The sequence below is a fragment of the Sciurus carolinensis genome, chromosome 11, assembly GCF_902686445.1.
Source record: "Sciurus carolinensis chromosome 11, mSciCar1.2, whole genome shotgun sequence".
Taxonomy (NCBI): Eukaryota; Metazoa; Chordata; class Mammalia; order Rodentia; family Sciuridae; genus Sciurus; species Sciurus carolinensis.
This window is the reverse complement of record NC_062223.1, coordinates 50154383-50171295: the sequence shown is the minus strand read 5'-3', so window position 1 is coordinate 50171295 and position 16913 is coordinate 50154383. Positions and strand designations below refer to the sequence as shown.

Sequence of the window (16913 nt, the reverse complement as noted above, 5' to 3'; positions counted from 1 at the left end):
GGCAGCTAGGTGAATAGGAGAGGCCAGAGTCCACTTGAACTATTCACACTCACAGAACTCAAGTTTAGATCCAATCCACCTGACTATTCCTTTTAACACTGATTTAACGGCAGGTAGCGAACGGGATTTACCCTCAAAGACAGGAAACATGCATTGTGTCATTCAAAAGGCAGAAGCTCTGGATGGGAATCACTTGATGCAGATCCTCTGGAACGATGGGGCAGAGTCCCTCTACCCAGCTGTGTGGCTTCGAGACAATTGCCAGTGCTCCGATTGCTACCTGGATTCTGCAAAAGCACGGAAACTTCTCCTGGAAGCTCTTGATGTGAATATTGGTATTAAAGACCTGGTGTTCGACAGAAAAAAGGTAATATCTCTAAAGAATGACTTCCTTCTCTTCCAAATCAATAAAGAAGCTAGTCTAAAATAAATTAAATAATACTGTTTTCATGTTACCATGTATATGCCAACTGTAGAATCATGTTCATGTAGTGCTTGATGCAAATTAATCATACTTAGTAAACAAAAGTGTGAGCTATTATTATTATTACTTCTACCATTTTTTATAAAACCTGCATTATTGCTTATTATTCACTTAACAAATGGCATTGAAGACACAACTATTTCAGTGCTTCTGAGCCTCAGTTTACTCACTTGTAAACTAGGGATTCTAACAAAATTTGCTCATAGTAATGCTGTCATGATTCAATGAGAATATATGGGTTAAAAAAAAAGTTTAACACACTACTCAGCATACAGTGAACATTCAAAAAATAGCACTGACAATTTTTTTTAAGTTTATCAATGAATCTTTTTTTAGTTGTTAGATGTGCAAGGTTTGCCCTGAAAGAACAGTTCTCAAAAAAAAAAAAAAAAAAAAAAAGACATGACCACCACTCCCCTGTTTTTCTCTTCCAAATTTACCAGAATTCTTATCAGAAGAGCAGAGTTAACCAGAAAGGCCATTCTTTCCCCATTCTTTTGTCCTTGTCTCAACCTGAGGACTTTACTCCCAGGTCTCACCCTGGAGTTATCAAGGACTAAAATGAGTTATATTCATGCTGCTTATTATAAAGTAAAATGGTGTTCTCACTTTTATTATTAGTGTTATCTCTTTCTCATCATAATTACTGTTTCTAATACTCCTGGCAGGAATCATAATTGCTATCTAACTTCAGTCATCACAGAAAATTTGGGGACCACAGGTTTAGAGAATGTAGAAAAAGAACTTTGGGTCAAACCAAATTCTACTTCTTGCATTACTATTTTGGTGGACTCATCCTCAGATGCATACTCTTGACTTGCAAGGGATAACTGTATTCCCTGATTACCTTAAATAACATTCAGAAACAGTGCAACCATAGAGAACACAATTATTTGAAAGTATAATGTACACTTAGGTGATGTTTTCTTTCTGTTACAAGGTGTATATAACATGGCCCAATGAGCATTGCAGTGAATTTGAAGCTGATTGGCTGAAGAAAAGATGTTTTTCCCGGCAGGCCAGAGCAAAACTTCAAGAAGAATTATTTTTGCCAGGTAATCTTGCTACAGTTTTCGAAGTCATTTAAAACACATACTATCAGTTGAGTCTTTTAAAAGAATTATTTTAATTGTATATTATTGGGGGACACTGTGTGATAATTTGATACATTTGAATGTACACACTCAAATCAGGGTAGTTAGTATTTCCATGGTATACACTTATGAGGCACGCTGTGATATTTTAATGCATGTATACAATGTGTATAGATAAGATCCAGGTAATTAATATTTCCACCTCTTTATCATTACTTTGTATGGATGTTATGGTAAGGAATTTGCTCAGCAACAAATTCAAATCATATGATTTTTAAAAACTAGTATTGTCATTTATTAAAACATTTAAAATGTTACCAGTAAAGATAATTTGGATAGAAATGAAAAGAAGTACAGAGGAGTTCAAAGACACTGAAAATAAGTGGAACAAAAGAATCATGGCAGACTTGTGTCCTTGTCATCTAAAGTTAAATCCAGCATCTCACTGGCACTCTGTAAGTGTTCCCTGAAAAGGAGCAGGATGAACGAGAGGCAGACTTGTCCTTAACAACTTTGTCTAAGTGCCAGAACAACACAAATCAACCAAGCAAGAATTCCTAACCTGGTATCCACAGATGGAAACGTGATCAAAGCACCCACAGAACGGTAAACACAGCATTTAGTTTGAGTGTGAATTGAGTGTGAGCAGGAGTGTGTACGTTTATTTACACACCAGCATGTTTGTCTGGGGAGACTGTATGTGGGTCTGAAGGGGGAATCTGTTGCCAGAGGGGGGAAAAAAAGAGCTCAGAAAAAATGCAGAGGATGGAATCAGTGGGAAAAGAGGAGTTATTTTTGAGCTAAGGGACAAAAATAATAAATAAATAAATACCTAAAAAAAAGACAAAGATAATTTTAAAGTATAACTTGTAGGAGATACAGAATAATAGAGCTAATGCAGAGGCAGCATGAGGGTGGGAGGAGTGCAAGACTTACTCTGTGCCTTGAAGATTTGTTACATGGGGGTTAAAGGCTAACTTTCACAGGATGATTTTTGTGTATTTGCTAGAACCTTCACTAATACAAACACCCTAATGTGACATATTTCCTCGAACTTTCTCTGCCACTATTAACTAGACAGATTGAAAGTTTACCCCTTTCAGCAAGCTTGTAGAATTCCGTAATATCTCTGCTGGGAACTATTGAGTCAAACACTAAAAGAGATTTCACCTTACTCTTTCAAATTCTCAAACATGTCATAATTATCCATGGTTTTAAATGCTAGACTTAGAACAGGTTACTGTGCACGGAGATGTCACTAATTAATCGACTTGCACTAGATAGCTTTACCTTTTCCTGTTGGCTATCAGTATTAGGGTATGGTAGTGTCCCCTTTGTCTTTAAGCATAGACCAGTCTTGTCAAGAATTAATTTTCTCTGCTTGCTTAGTCTGACCATTCTGCAGCTGACAGGTTTTGTTCCAGTGTTTTGTGTCTAAACCACCAGGAATCCATTTTTCCTTTTATCCAACCCACTAGCTGGTTGAATACAGATGAGTATCCAGGGAAAAATGTTTTTTTCTGCTTTCTTCCAATGAGTGCATTACTAGATTCTTCAAGGAATCTCCAGTTACATAACTTTGTAGCAATTGTCTGGGTCAAACAGCAGTATCTCAAATGTATTATTTTTTATTTATTTTAGATTTCTTCTGGTACTCAAAGTATTTTTTCTTAACTCTGCCCTAATTTTGTAATCCAGTTGGATTTTGTTTTCATTTCCTTCAAGTTCTTCTTTAGATTATTTCAGGAACCAAAAGCCAACATTTTATTATTACAGCTTAAGCTTTTAAGCACTGTAAAAGGATATGGTCATACCCCCATTATTTCTTGATTGCACTTTTATAGCTTACATTTCTCAGTACTATCAGGCAGTAGCAAAGTAGAAATGATACTACACTCAGTTAAGTAGTGGAAAAAACTGGTCATGATGACAGGCTGCAATCACGAATAATGTAAGGAGAACTGGCTGCAATGTAGACACTGGAAAATACTTTAATGGCTTAAAACAAGATCAGATTTTTAAAATATGTTCCCAAGCTGTGCAGTGGGTGAGTAAAAGAAGAAATTAATGGCTCATTTTTGGGATATTGGTTCTATGACTTTTTGCCTACAGAACTTGATACCTTATTTTATTGCCATTGCATGTTTTCAAACATCAGTACTCCAGGGCACGTAAACAAACTCAGTTACGTTCATGGAAGGATTTTGTTTTTAAGTCCCAGTAGCACTGTCTCCTCTTCTGCTCTTTCCTAAGAGTGGGACCACAAGACTTTTAAAATCTGGAGTCAAGATGCGAAGTACTGACTTTGATCTTGTCCTGGCACAAGCTGTTGAACACCAAACTGAAAAGGCAAATGTTAATCAGTCATGGGATGGACTGTGGGACAGTCATGGGACAGACTAACATGGAACAGTCACAGCTAAAAGGAAGATGTGGATAATAATAATTTTCTCATAAATTCCTATTCAGCGAGGTACCAATTTTGTGCTGGGAACTCTGCAAGGAAAGACCAAGATAGAAAAAGCATGGACTCCGTCCTTGAGGACTTATCGAGTCTAGTACAGAACAAGGTCATGAAAACAAGTAAGCAGAGTACATTAAGTATATTGCTGCAGGCATTGAAGGTAATTGAGGGCACAGATGAAGGAATTTGAAGAGCTGAGGGAATGATGCTTGAGATGACTTCTGAAGAATCCATCAGTTTTTCAGGCAAAGACAGAAAGTAAGGAAATTCTCTATAGAGGGGAAAAAAAAGAAAACATGTAGAAAATCCTTGAAGTGTTAAATAGGAAGATGAGTTTAGGAAATTGCAATTAGTTTAATGTTGGTGAAGTTAAAACTGCTAGACAACAGAGGAGAAGGAATGGTCCAAACTGGAAAAGGGGCTTAAGTGCCCTGCCTAACCCTGCACCCACAGGCAAGGAAGATTCTTACTAACACAGAGCCCAGGAATCCCATTCCATGAGCGCCCCACTGATTCTCTTCCTGTGAGGTCAGAGAAATGAACTGAAGATCTTTATAGGTTTAAGAAGATCACCTTAACTTTTAGGCTGCATTTTACATTTTTGGAGTTGTGTCTGTTGATTTTGGTGAAATGAATGTTATTTCTCAAATGCCTACAAGTCTGTGAACGTCTGAAGTGCTTGGCCTTGCTTTTGTTGCAGTCTCCCCTCCTGCAGTGTGTGTCTTTGGCCCTGGGTTTGCATTTTTCTTATGAAGAAAGTGAAAGGATCAGATTTGTGTTGTAGGAAGGCCCTAGTCCTACAGTCCCAGCTGGGTATTGTGTGGACTGTATGGGGAAAGACAGGGAGCAGAGACCATAGCATGACCTAGGAATGTTCCATAGGGGACCATGATGACTTAAAGGGAAGAAAGATGGGGAGGAATTTGTATTCCAAGAAATATCTATTGACTTATAGGATGGGAGGATGCTGGCCCCATTCTCTCATCTCCATCAAGTAAAATCTTGAGTGCTAAAGACTAGCCTATGAATATTTCCAAATATATGAATAAAAATTGAGGACTTTAATAGAATACTAGAAACACAAATTATACTACGTAATAGTTTTAGCATCTATGCAAAATTTCAATATAATTCTATGCTAATTTTTGTGATTGGTAAGCAAAACCAACATCTCTTTGATGGATAAAATGGAACTAAAATATATCAGTCTCTGATTTCAATAATATTTGTTATGGAAAATTAAATTTTTTAAAGTTATAATTTAGAGAATTTTTTTTCCAATTGAGATTGTAAGCTCAGATTTCTCAGCACTCCAGGACTGAGTACTTTGCACAGTAAAAAAGAGAACATTTTCTCTCAATTCTGTATGCCCCTCTTACAACAGAGCCAGCCTTGGCTTCTACTTAATCAAATGACACCCCTTCAGTCCATAGCTATAATCCCCTCCTTTGTTTCAAAAGAATAAGTCGTAGAAGTGAAAATCCTCAAGTAACTGTCAAGGCCCTCTAAAATCTATTTGCTTTGCCCACAGCAAGAAAAAACACAGAGCTTTTCTTTCTCAGAGAGAACTGTGTGTTTACTTGAAGATGAAGATTGTTATTATAGTGTAAAGAACAGGGCTTGTTTGGTGCAGAGGCCATTTTTACAGAACCTTGTCAAAAAGCAAAAATCACATGTGTATGTATTTAGTTGGCAACTAACATACACAATTAGTATGCCTAAGCCCACGTGATATTTTACCCCATCTCTAAGCCTGACCCATCCATTCTTGACCCCTCAGAGGTGGAAGTCTGCAAAGGAGTGAGGGGAGTGAGGGTATTTATTTCACCTATTATTGCACTTGGGGATTATAAACAGAGCTGGAAGGTTTTGTTTTTTATTTCTCAGGCAGTTTAGCATGTTCCAGGGTCTCAGGGTTGCCAGGTCACAATAGCTTCTGAACAACTCTGTCAAACAGCTGCAATTGAGTCGCAAGGCCATCTCCCAAATATGCTTACCTCCCAAAAGAGACCTAATAAAAGGACCTTCTCTGAGATCTCCTTGGCTCATGGGCTGAGTCTCTGTTCTTTTTGGCCTATTATATGTGCAATGGGCCTCTTGACTTTTAGATCTTTGGGGTTTTAATAGAATACACCTATCTCAAATATCTGAGTTTACTACATGCCTTGTTGATGTCTTTTAATGTGTCCTTTTCTAAATTAAATATGATTTAGCACTCCTACTTAATTTCTGGTAAACTCAGATATAATATCTAAAGAGTCCAATGTCCTTCCAGGAGACAGAATTGCCCTTGTTCTGTCAGCCCAAGGCGGGAGACAGAGCCTGTAGTGATCTGTACTATTATAATAATAATCTGGAGGTTGTGCCTACAATTTCTAGATTAGTAGTATCTTTCTTACAAGCTAGGCTTACTTTTTACTATAGCCCTGGAATGAGTTTTATAACATTGGCATTTGGACTAAAGATTTAGATTTAAAGATTTAGGAAACTCCTAAGTGTGACAATTTCAAAAAGTGAAGTTGTATGATAGCTTCACATTTACCAACTCTACAGATAAGGAATAAATTTAGCCTGACATTTTTGTTGGAGCCTATGTATCAGGAGATTCACTAACCAAAAAAAAAAAAAAAAAAAAAAAAAAAAACCAGCAAAGAACAACTAATTCAAAAAGTATTACCTCTCACTTCTGGTTCTACTTTGCTTCTTCAAAATGACAGAATATTGAATTATTTAGTTTTGAAGTAGCAGGTATTTTCATCAGACTTAAGTTTCAGGCCCAGACTTTCAAATGTGCCCATAGAATACCTATGGGCTATCTTTTCTTGAAAAAAAAGAGAGATTTGATTTTTTTTTAATTTTCTCTGTTCATTCTGTGGATTTGTTTAATTTTTAGCTAATCAATTTAGAGAAAGTTCTACTCCAATCAGTGAGTTTTCTAACTTTACTATTTTTTTTTTCCTCTCGAAATCCTGTTTGTGTCAATGCATAACTTTGCTCTTAATCGAAAGGGTGTAGAGCAATGAAGTTAAAAGTACTATGGGACCTAGGCCTTGCTGGATATGTGACCTTAAGCAACTCATTCAACCTTTCTAAGCTCCAAAATCTTTATCTGCAGCCACCTTCTTGAGTATTGCAGTGCTTAGTGAAGGGCAATGTTGCAGGTACATAGTTACTCAGTTTCACAGGACTCCCTTGACGTGGATATAAATGACCACAGACAGCAGCCCTGAGAGGTTTCTTGATGCTCTAGAACAGTATATATCAGGTTTTTTTCTTTTTAATGGAGAGTCCTATTATTGAAATTCTTTTCTCCACTTGGCTTTCAAGTTTCCATGCACACTATTGGCACTGAGAAGAATGATATTCAACAGCTTATAGGGACAAAGATGACAACTTAATTGGAACCATTTTACCATCTTCTGCCTGGATTCCTGAGTTCATATGGCCTTGCCATCCATCCACACTAGACTTGTACAACTCTGCAGGCAAACATCCCCAAGGCACAAGATCATCTCTCCTTCCCCTCTTTACTCTGGTGCCTCATTGGTTGCAGGATAAAATCCAGTTTTCACCTGAGCTTTTAAGTCATTTCATAGTCTTGTGCCCCCTCCACAAGCGTGTAGACTTTGGTCCCAGTTCTACCTGCTTTCTGGGTTACTTTTTCCATTTTTTTTCTCTCTGGGCAAACTGCACCTATCCATCCTACAAGGTCTACTCGCATCCCAACGAAGCCTTTTAGCAATGATTCACTGGTATCATTGAAATACATAGTCATAAGATGACAATGAAAACCTAGGGTTTTTTAAAAGAATATTTTTGTTTAGAAAAGAATGTGAGGTCTAGGGATATAGCTCAGTTGGTAGAGTGCTTGCCTTGCAAGCACAAAGCCCTAGGTTCTAATCCCCAGCACCGCAAAAAAAAGAATGTGAAAAAATGTAGTATGCAAAGAAAGCTCTTCACCCATAAACAATCGTGTTATGAAAGAGCACAGGCATTGGAGTTAACAGAGCTGGGCTTTTGCTTGCCAATCTTGCCATGTTGCCCAGTCTGGTCTCAAACTTCAGGATTCAAGTGATTCTCCTGCCTCAGCTCCCTGGATAGCTGGAACTACAGGCACGTGACACCATGCCCAGCTTGGCAGAGCTGACTTTGACTCTGCTCTGTGAACTTAACTTAGTTTCATAAATTATCTAACCTCACTTTTTCCACATGTAAATGAATCAACACTTCTCAGCTTGGGTACAAAGAACAAGAGATGAACTGTAACTTCTGTTTAGCAGAGGGCATGGCACACATGGATCCTTAAAACCATCTACATCTTTTTCTTCCCCTTTTCCTCTTAGAGAGGACATAAGAGCAGAGGCACAGCTAAGAACATTTGGTAAGGACAGAAAAAGAGAGAAACAGTGGCATTAAAATGTCTTATGCTTGAGCATCACTGACATGAAGAATAATAACATTACATTCCTGATTAAAAGCTCGAGAGTTTAGAGGTGAACTGTGAATGTGAAAGGACTTTAATAATTCAAATAGTGATTTGATGCTAGCCAAAATTTACCTACCTAGCAAAGTTTCATTTATATTGAATGTTAAAAGGCAATGATAAAATGGGTCAAGTATAAACCTAATTTCAATCAAGAATGTGCAAATCTTTCATGAAACTGGAATGGCCAGCAAAGTTGGAGAAATTGACCATCATCTTAGTTGATTAAGGATAGTTACAGATTAAAATACCTGCAATCATCAGGTATATTATGTCACATATGTGCTAGACAGTTGGAAGAGAAAAGTTCCAGACCCAAACTGAGTGCAATCTTATACCCATATAAAAGCTATAATCTTAATAAGGAAGATAAAGAACAAATATCTAAGAAAACTATTCCCATACAATGAATAAGCAGTCTATCAGCTTGTACCTCAATAGGTCATAATGAAAGTTTCTAGATCAGAATAAATTGCCCAATCAAAATATATGATGGGGTTGGGGATATAGCTCAGTCGGTAGAGTGCTTAAGGCCCTGGGTTCAATCCCCAGCACTACAAAATAAATAAATAAATAAATAAGAGTAAGAAAAATATATGATGGACAACCAAAATTGGGTTTAGTAAAGTGATCTGAGAAATGTGAAAAAAATGAGGAAAATCAGAGGAGAAATGAACCCTTTGATGGCAGCAGATGGTCTAAGGTAATCCTACTCCCTGAACAGTCTGTTCCATCTCAGTAGATGGCAACTTCATCTACTAGCAGCCTCATCCTTTACTTCTCTTATCTTTCATTCTTCCCATTCAACTTAAGAAATTCTTTTAGTTCTATCACCAAAATAATCCACAATTCAATCATGTCTCACTACCTACACTATTAACCCTGTCTAAGCTACTAACATCATATGATCTTCTCCCTCCTTCTATTCCCACCCTACTTTTCTTTTCCACATACCTAAGCATTGAGATATGTTGACTGCTAAGATCAGTGTTTAATACATATTGCCCTATTTTGTCCTGGACTTAACTCTACAAAGGCAGCATTGTCATTAGAATCATTTTAAACATAGGAAAATGAGACTGATAGAAATTAATAACTAGTCCAAAGGGACAGGGGTGGCAGAGCCAAGATGTGACTAAAGAGCATTTGCACTACCAAATATTTCCCATTTTCCTCTTCTATGTGCTCACATCAATATGTGTGGGTTCCTCTATCTTTCTCTACCATTGTTGCATTGAATGATCATGGTCTGTGTATGTGACTGTCTTCCCCACTAAACTGTTGAAATCCAGGGAAAAAATTACTATTAGTAACAGATATTTATTCATCACTTACCATGTGCTGTGCATTTACTCATTCATCACATTCAACAGTGTCTGTTATGTATCAGGCGTGGCACACTGGGGCTGGAAATTCAATGTGGACAAAACATAAAAAGACCCTGACCCTTGGGAATCAAGTGTAAATAGGCAGTAAGGGAAGTTTGAGGGTAGAGAACGTGAGAAACAATTAGCTAGAGGAGCTTAAGATACAGTTAACTAGTGATGAATCATGTGATAAGGTCAGCCATCCTAGTATGTTTTCTTCTAGTCTTGTTCAGTTGCTCTGGTTCAAGTGAAAATTGAACCAGGTAGCCAATCACTGTGTTGTGTTCTTTATAAATATCATCTCATTTAAATTTCACAACATCCCTGTAGGCTACCTTCATCCTGTGTTTTCCAAACAGAGAACCTGAACTTTGAGAGTTTCTCAGTTTCTGAAAATCAAGCAGATGGAAAATATTGAAATTCATATTTGAATCCAGATCTATCACATTCAAGTCTTGAGTCAGTAATTTTGAAGCAAGGTCCCTATCAAACAGAACTTACATCCTAGCTCTATATGAGCTTAGAAGCTTCCAATGAACCAGTGTCAGAAACAAAGTGCACAAATACAGGGGGAGAAATCTTGACCAATAATCAATTCTTACCATTCTCATTGACCAAAATGCTAATACAAGTCAACAGAGCTGAGGCTGCCATTAAAGACTAATTAGATATGAGCCTACCATGCAGAAAGGGACCAAATCGCATTTATAATATTTTGTCCAATTCAGGACACTCACACTGTCAGGGGGCATCAGCACACTTGAACACATGATCCAAAGAAGAGCAGAGAGGGTGGTCAAGGGTTTGGTACCCATAAAACCTGACACAGAATGGGAGAAGAAAGAGGCTACTCAGACTCAAAAAAAAGTTAGCACAGTTGCTATCTTCATGCACATTCCCAAAATTTCTATATTATGTGACACAGAATTGGGGGTTTAAAAAAAGGTGACAAGGATAAAGAAGACCATTTCATACTGCTTAAGGGAATTATACATCAATAAGTTATAACAATCATAAATATTAATGCCCCAAACAATAGAGCATCTATGTACATCAAATAAATGCTTCTCAATTTCAAGGATCAAATAGACCACAACACAGTGATACTGCATGACTTTAACATGCCTCTGTCACCACTGGATAGATCCTCCAAACAAAAACTAAATAAAAAAGTGATAGAAGTAAAAATACATTTGATAATTTAGACTTAACAAACATATACAGAATATTTCATCCATCAATGAGTGAATACACTTTCTTCTCAGCAGCACACGGATCCTTCTGTAATATAGATCATGTTATGTAAGCTATCACATATGTTGGCATACAATTGTAATATTACCTTAATATATTTTGAGCATCTGTAGGGTTTTTTGATAGCTCCCTTTCCCTTGATATTAATTTTTATGTTCTTGGTATTTTCTTGATTAGATTTGTTTGATTTTTATCAAATTTTAGCTATATTATTCCTTCTCTATTTCATATATATATGTATGTATATATATATATATATATATATATTTTTTTTTTTTTTGTGGTGCTGGGGATTTGAACCCAGGGTCTTGTGTTTTCGAGGCAAGCAGTCTACCAACTGAGCTATATCCCCAGCCCTATTTCATATATTTTTGCTGCTACTCTTATTTTTCATTCCTACTACATAATTTGAAAATAATTTGATTGTTATTCTAGTTTTTTTCTGATATAAGTACTTTAAGTTATATATGTTCATCTGAGTACTATTTCATCCTAGAGAGCCTGATATTTTAAGCTTTTATTATCACTTAGTTCAAAGCACTTTTTATTTACTTTTCTTGTGCTTTCTTCCTTGACCTCTGAGATATCTATTTGGATCCCATTTGATTTTGAAATAGTTGACATGTAGGGGTGGGGTTCTATATATCTTTAAGGTGATTGTAATAAATGTAATAAATCATGCAAAAACACACAAACTGCATGATTTCAAATTTTTTAAAAAGTAATGAAAATCTTTTCATATTCACTGTATTGGTTACATACATGTCAAAACTGACCAAATTGCATACTTGAAAGATGTGCATTTTATTGTACTTCACTTTTACCTCAATAAAGCTATGGGGGAAAATTTAAAGGTGACAAGGGAAGATTGTGCTTCAGCATAAAGACTTGGAGTTATCAGAAACTACTCCATAGAGGTATGTGCTGTGTAATTGAAGGAGATAAAGAGGGGGTTTTAAAAACTTTTTTTGGAGGTTATAGTTGATAACCAGAGCAAGGACAGAAGGTAACCCTGTCTTGTTTTCCCTGGCTACTCTAAGGAATTCTAGGATAATAATCTTTTTTCCTGAGATGTGTCAGTGCTTATTTCCTTTCCCTATATGATTCCTCTCCTCAATGTCTGGAATCAAATTGTATGAGTGGTCCAGTTTTGACAGATATTTGCTATGTGATATTGGGCCAATTATCTCAGGTTTTGTGCCTGCCTGCTTATCTGTAAAATGAGAATAATAGAACATATTTTATGGAGTTGTTGTAAGGTTACATGAAATCATCCATGTACTTAGGACATCCATGTCCTGAAATCATAAGTGCTGCATATACATTAGCTCCCCTTATTTAAAAAAAAAAAAATTCCTTGTATACAGTGTCATTTCATAGTTTTAAGTGTTTTTCTTATTTACTCCAGTTATCTGGTCATTCTTTTCATGGGGATAAGCATATAGTCTATCCCAGGTACCTACTAGTCCAAAAGCAAAATGTTTTTCTGTCCTTACCAGCAACTTAAACTTGTTTAGAAGTCTCAGGGATATTTTGAGAGTTTGGTGCAATTACTACCTAGAGAAAAGTTTTGAGAGATTTCTCCGTATTTTAAAACACTAAGATATGTTCAGATACAGTCCCATTTTCAAAGGTGACTCTAGTCTCTAGTCATCTTTAAGAAGTAAGCAAAGACTTGTTGAGGATATATAAAGTATATGTTTCTTAAAACCTACTGGGTACCATCCTTGGACTATATACTTGGGGACAGGTAGGAGGGAGAAGTAGTATTGGTGAAAAAATAAAGATAAATGGCATGACCCCCACAGTTCACGAAGGACTTACAATCTAGAGAAAGGCAGAGACCAAGTCCTGCCTGAACCAACCCTGCTCCACTTCACCTTATCTGACACAGTCCCTCTGGCCTCCTCTGGCCCAGCTTCAGTGATTCTGAGTTTCTCCAGCAAGTTAGGAGATGTTCCATCCTCTCCCTACTGCTTGTACACTCTTCTCCCTGTCCTTAGTATGAAGGTCTCCTCTCACTCCTTGACCTTTGGTTTAAATAATTGCTCTTCAACTTGGCTTTTCTTGACCAACACATCTAAATAAGTTCCTCACCTCAACCCCAACAATGGTTTTTTTATTGTCATTGACCCCACTGGTTACCCTTATAGCACTTGTCAAATTTTTTTTATTTGTATGTTTATCTGTCTGCTTCTTTGTTTATACACCATTTTCCCCTAACAAAGGCAATTATCACCATCTATTTTTTTTCCATGAATTTGATCTCTTGCCCCAGCAAGGCATTCAATAAATATGTATTGACTATAATTTCAATATCATGAGGTAAGCTCTGGGGCTTTGACATTAACATCCTGAAAGCTGGAGGTTATTTATAATGCGGACCATGCTATATATTTTATTGTACCAACACTGGAGGATCAGAGGAGACAGACATCTAAAACACCATTAGCAGATCCAGGATATTTCCAGAAGCAGGACATTGCAGAGGCTACTGGTGTCCCTGAGCACTCATCCTACACAAGCCAGCAGCTTTCAACTGCAAAACTGCCACCTTCTTTCCCTGTCTGAGGGAGCATGCTTGGCCTGTACATAGGGAAGACCAGGAAGACCCAGGAGTGGATACCCAAATGGGCAACACTCAACCAATGAAGGGTGGGTGTTTGGGCCTCTGCATCTCCTTGCACCATAGTTCGAACACACCTGGAGTATAATTCTACAGTGTCTCTGTAAGGTCCCACAGTGCTGAACCCATTGTTGAAAGCCATAACCCACTCACTGAAACTCTTTCCACAGGCTTTCTTCTCTCTTGCATTCCCATCTCCTATTAGTGCTTCTATAATAAATTACTCATCTTCAAATCCTCCTCTCAGGAACATCTTAACCTAAGAGAGGACAAGAGACCAGAATCTTGAAAGACACATAGAATTCCCTGGACACAAAATAAAAGAGTAACCAAAAGAAGGCAGTATCTTAGTAGTGCTGTGAAAGAGAATCAAAACCCTACTTCTTTCCTCTCAGGTGCCTTTTCTCTCAGAACTGTCAGACTTTGGTTTTGGTAAGGCCCTTCCAAAGGATTCCTAGAAAAGACAGTGCAAGATTGGCTGATGCTCTTGATACCATGTTACAGCCAGAAGTTGAGTTCAATGCAGGTAGACAGAAGGTCCTAAACTCCCGAAATAACACATTGCAAACCAACATGCTGTGCTCATAAATTTTTAACTAAATAACTTCTTTGTGTCTTTTCCTTTTTGAAACATAACTCAGGCCCCTGGAATGTGGTGCTTAACCCCCAGAAGGAAACCTGTACAAATGGTTCCTTGAAAGCCAGTATGTAGCCTGTTCATAAATTTTATGATGTGTGAAGCACATGTTCAAGGAAGTATTTATTAGTAAGACCATAAGTTAAATTAGGAAGGGAGGCTCATGCCTTAAATATGCCGTCATTTTCCATTCAGTTCATGTATTTCGACCCAAGGATGAAATTTTAATTTGTTTTTAATGTATTCTCTTGACAAATGATTTACTCTAGTCAGATGTATTTTCTTTTGGCTCCTCTGATAGTTATGTTTTGCAGTTGGTAGGAAATGGGAAAATGTGCTTGAATTACTCTTGCAAGGTTAAAGTTTTAATATTCTGTGCAGAATAATTTTGCCACTAGATTTAATGAAATAGAGTATTACTTCTCCCTGAAAACTGGTGTTTTATATTCACGAGAGTATGATGAATTTGGAAACTGATAAGTCACAGCACTGTCTCTGAAAGTCACATTTAGAATAACAGAATGTATGAGTGGTTTATATTCAGTCACAGGTTCTGTGGTAGGCTGTGTCCCTTGGTTTCTGATTTCTGCAAAGCTCCTGAAAAAGCATTCCAAGATGAAAGCTATGGTTAAAAAAATTAGAAGTTCTACAGAATTTAAAAACTATTGCAACCATACCTTTGACATTAACATCCTGAAAGCTGGAAGTTATTTATAATGCAGACCTTGCTATATATTTTATTGACAGCCTTGTTTCTTTACTGGAGTCTCTGATATGTGAATATGGTTAATTTTACATATCCTTAAGAGTAACATTTATACAAGAATCTAAATCTTTCTGTATTGCTAAAATAAACAATAGTGTTTATGTGTATGCATTGTTTTATAGTGGAAAAAATAACTCATATAAATAAAAATTCTTGAAAAGATGTTATAAAAAGTATACTCTCAAGAGAAGAAGAAAATGTGCCATAAATATATGTAATATATTCCCTAAACAGATATTTCTTAAATACACAAATTAGTCATAATACAAACTCAAAGTTTTAAAAACAATTAGATCTTGTGAAAAAATGTTAAACCTCTGTATATTGTATTTTGCTGTCACACAGTCACTGAAACTTTCTGAAAGGTGATACTGGCTTTAAATAAAACCAGAGAGGAATGGATCACTGAAATACATTGGCATGAATTAAAGAAGCTCAAGTTAGCTGATTTTTTTAATGTGCAAAGCTTTGGCTCATTTCACAAAAGGTAAATAGTGATGTTGTTGCAGTGTTGTGCAATGAGCCCTACTCCTAATGTTTTCTCTGCATTTGAAATTCTGCCTGGGAGCCAAGATTTATCTTTAAATACCCATGCTCAAACAAGTTCAGACAAAGTGTTCCTCATTTAACTTGCACTGCTTTCTGTATTACCTAGTAGACTTCCTTTATAAAGAGCAAGACAAACTATGGACATTTGGACGTAGGATTCAAAATGCCTATGATGACAGCATTTCAAGGTATCAAGTGTTTATGTATAATTTTTGAAATTACAGACTTGGTGACTTGTCACCTGAATTTGACCAGATCTACAGATCATTAGCTATGTGCCTTGGACATCTGTTCCCTTCTTTATAACATGGCAATTCTGAAAGCATCCATTCCATGTATTGGTTGTGGAGCTAAAAGAAATGTTTGTGAAACTTATAGCACTGAGATTACTCTAAGAAAGTATTCAGCAAATATTAAGTATTTTTATTGTTATTATGGGTCTACTCTGTGCTAGGCACTGTGCTAGACTCCTTGCATAATCTCATTGCATGGTCACAAAAGACCTACCAGGGTAAATATAATTGTTCCTGCTTTATAAATTAGGAGACTGAAACTCAGAGAAGAGTCTGAGAAACTAGCTAGTAAAAGGAAGAACAATGATTAAAACCCATATTAGACAGGACATCCATGTTCTGCCCATGCCTGTCCTAATATAGCATCAGTCACATGTGGCAATTTAAGTTTAAATTAATTTAAATTAAATAAGGTAATAAATCAGTTTTTCAATTCCACAAGCTGGATATCAAGTCTCAATAGCTATTTGTTGCTAGTAGCTATGACACTGGAAGGAGGAGATAATAGAATATTTCCATGATTGCAGAAAGTTCTATTGAACATCACTGTAGTTTATACCTGCTCTTTAGGTTGACTTACTCCCAATAGAAAAAAAATGTGTTTTCTAAAAATTATAATAAATTTTCATTAGTAAGTTATAAAACCTTGGTGATAAAAACAATGCATTTGTTATAGATATTCATATTGACAATAGCTAATTCCATCCAACAGGCTCATAAAATGGACATGTTGTCTTCACACAGATTACAGCAGTGTCAGAAGACTAGAAGAATCCTCAATGGTAGTTTAGGCAAATTTTTGTCCAATGATAAAAGCTAATGGTGATGGACAATCTAAAGCCAATATGAAAATGCCAAATAATTCTCTTAACATTCATCCATCTCTAGTATTATGT

The 16913-nt window shown here is 36.6% G+C and overlaps 1 protein-coding gene across 5 annotated transcripts in view; it reads left to right on the top strand.

The window, feature by feature from the left end:
* The window catches only part of Bbox1 (gamma-butyrobetaine hydroxylase 1), a 75167-nt gene that overhangs the window by 12800 nt on the left and 45454 nt on the right, over positions 1-16913 (top strand). For 4 of the 5 annotated variants that reach the window (XM_047519361.1, XM_047519362.1, XM_047519364.1 and 1 more), the window contains 2 exons: positions 114-367; positions 1425-1539. In XM_047519361.1, coding sequence (XP_047375317.1) covers positions 114-367; positions 1425-1539 — 369 coding nt within the window. The remainder of the gene's footprint in view (positions 1-113; positions 368-1424; positions 1540-16913) is intronic. The other variant, XM_047519365.1, reaches the window with a different exon arrangement.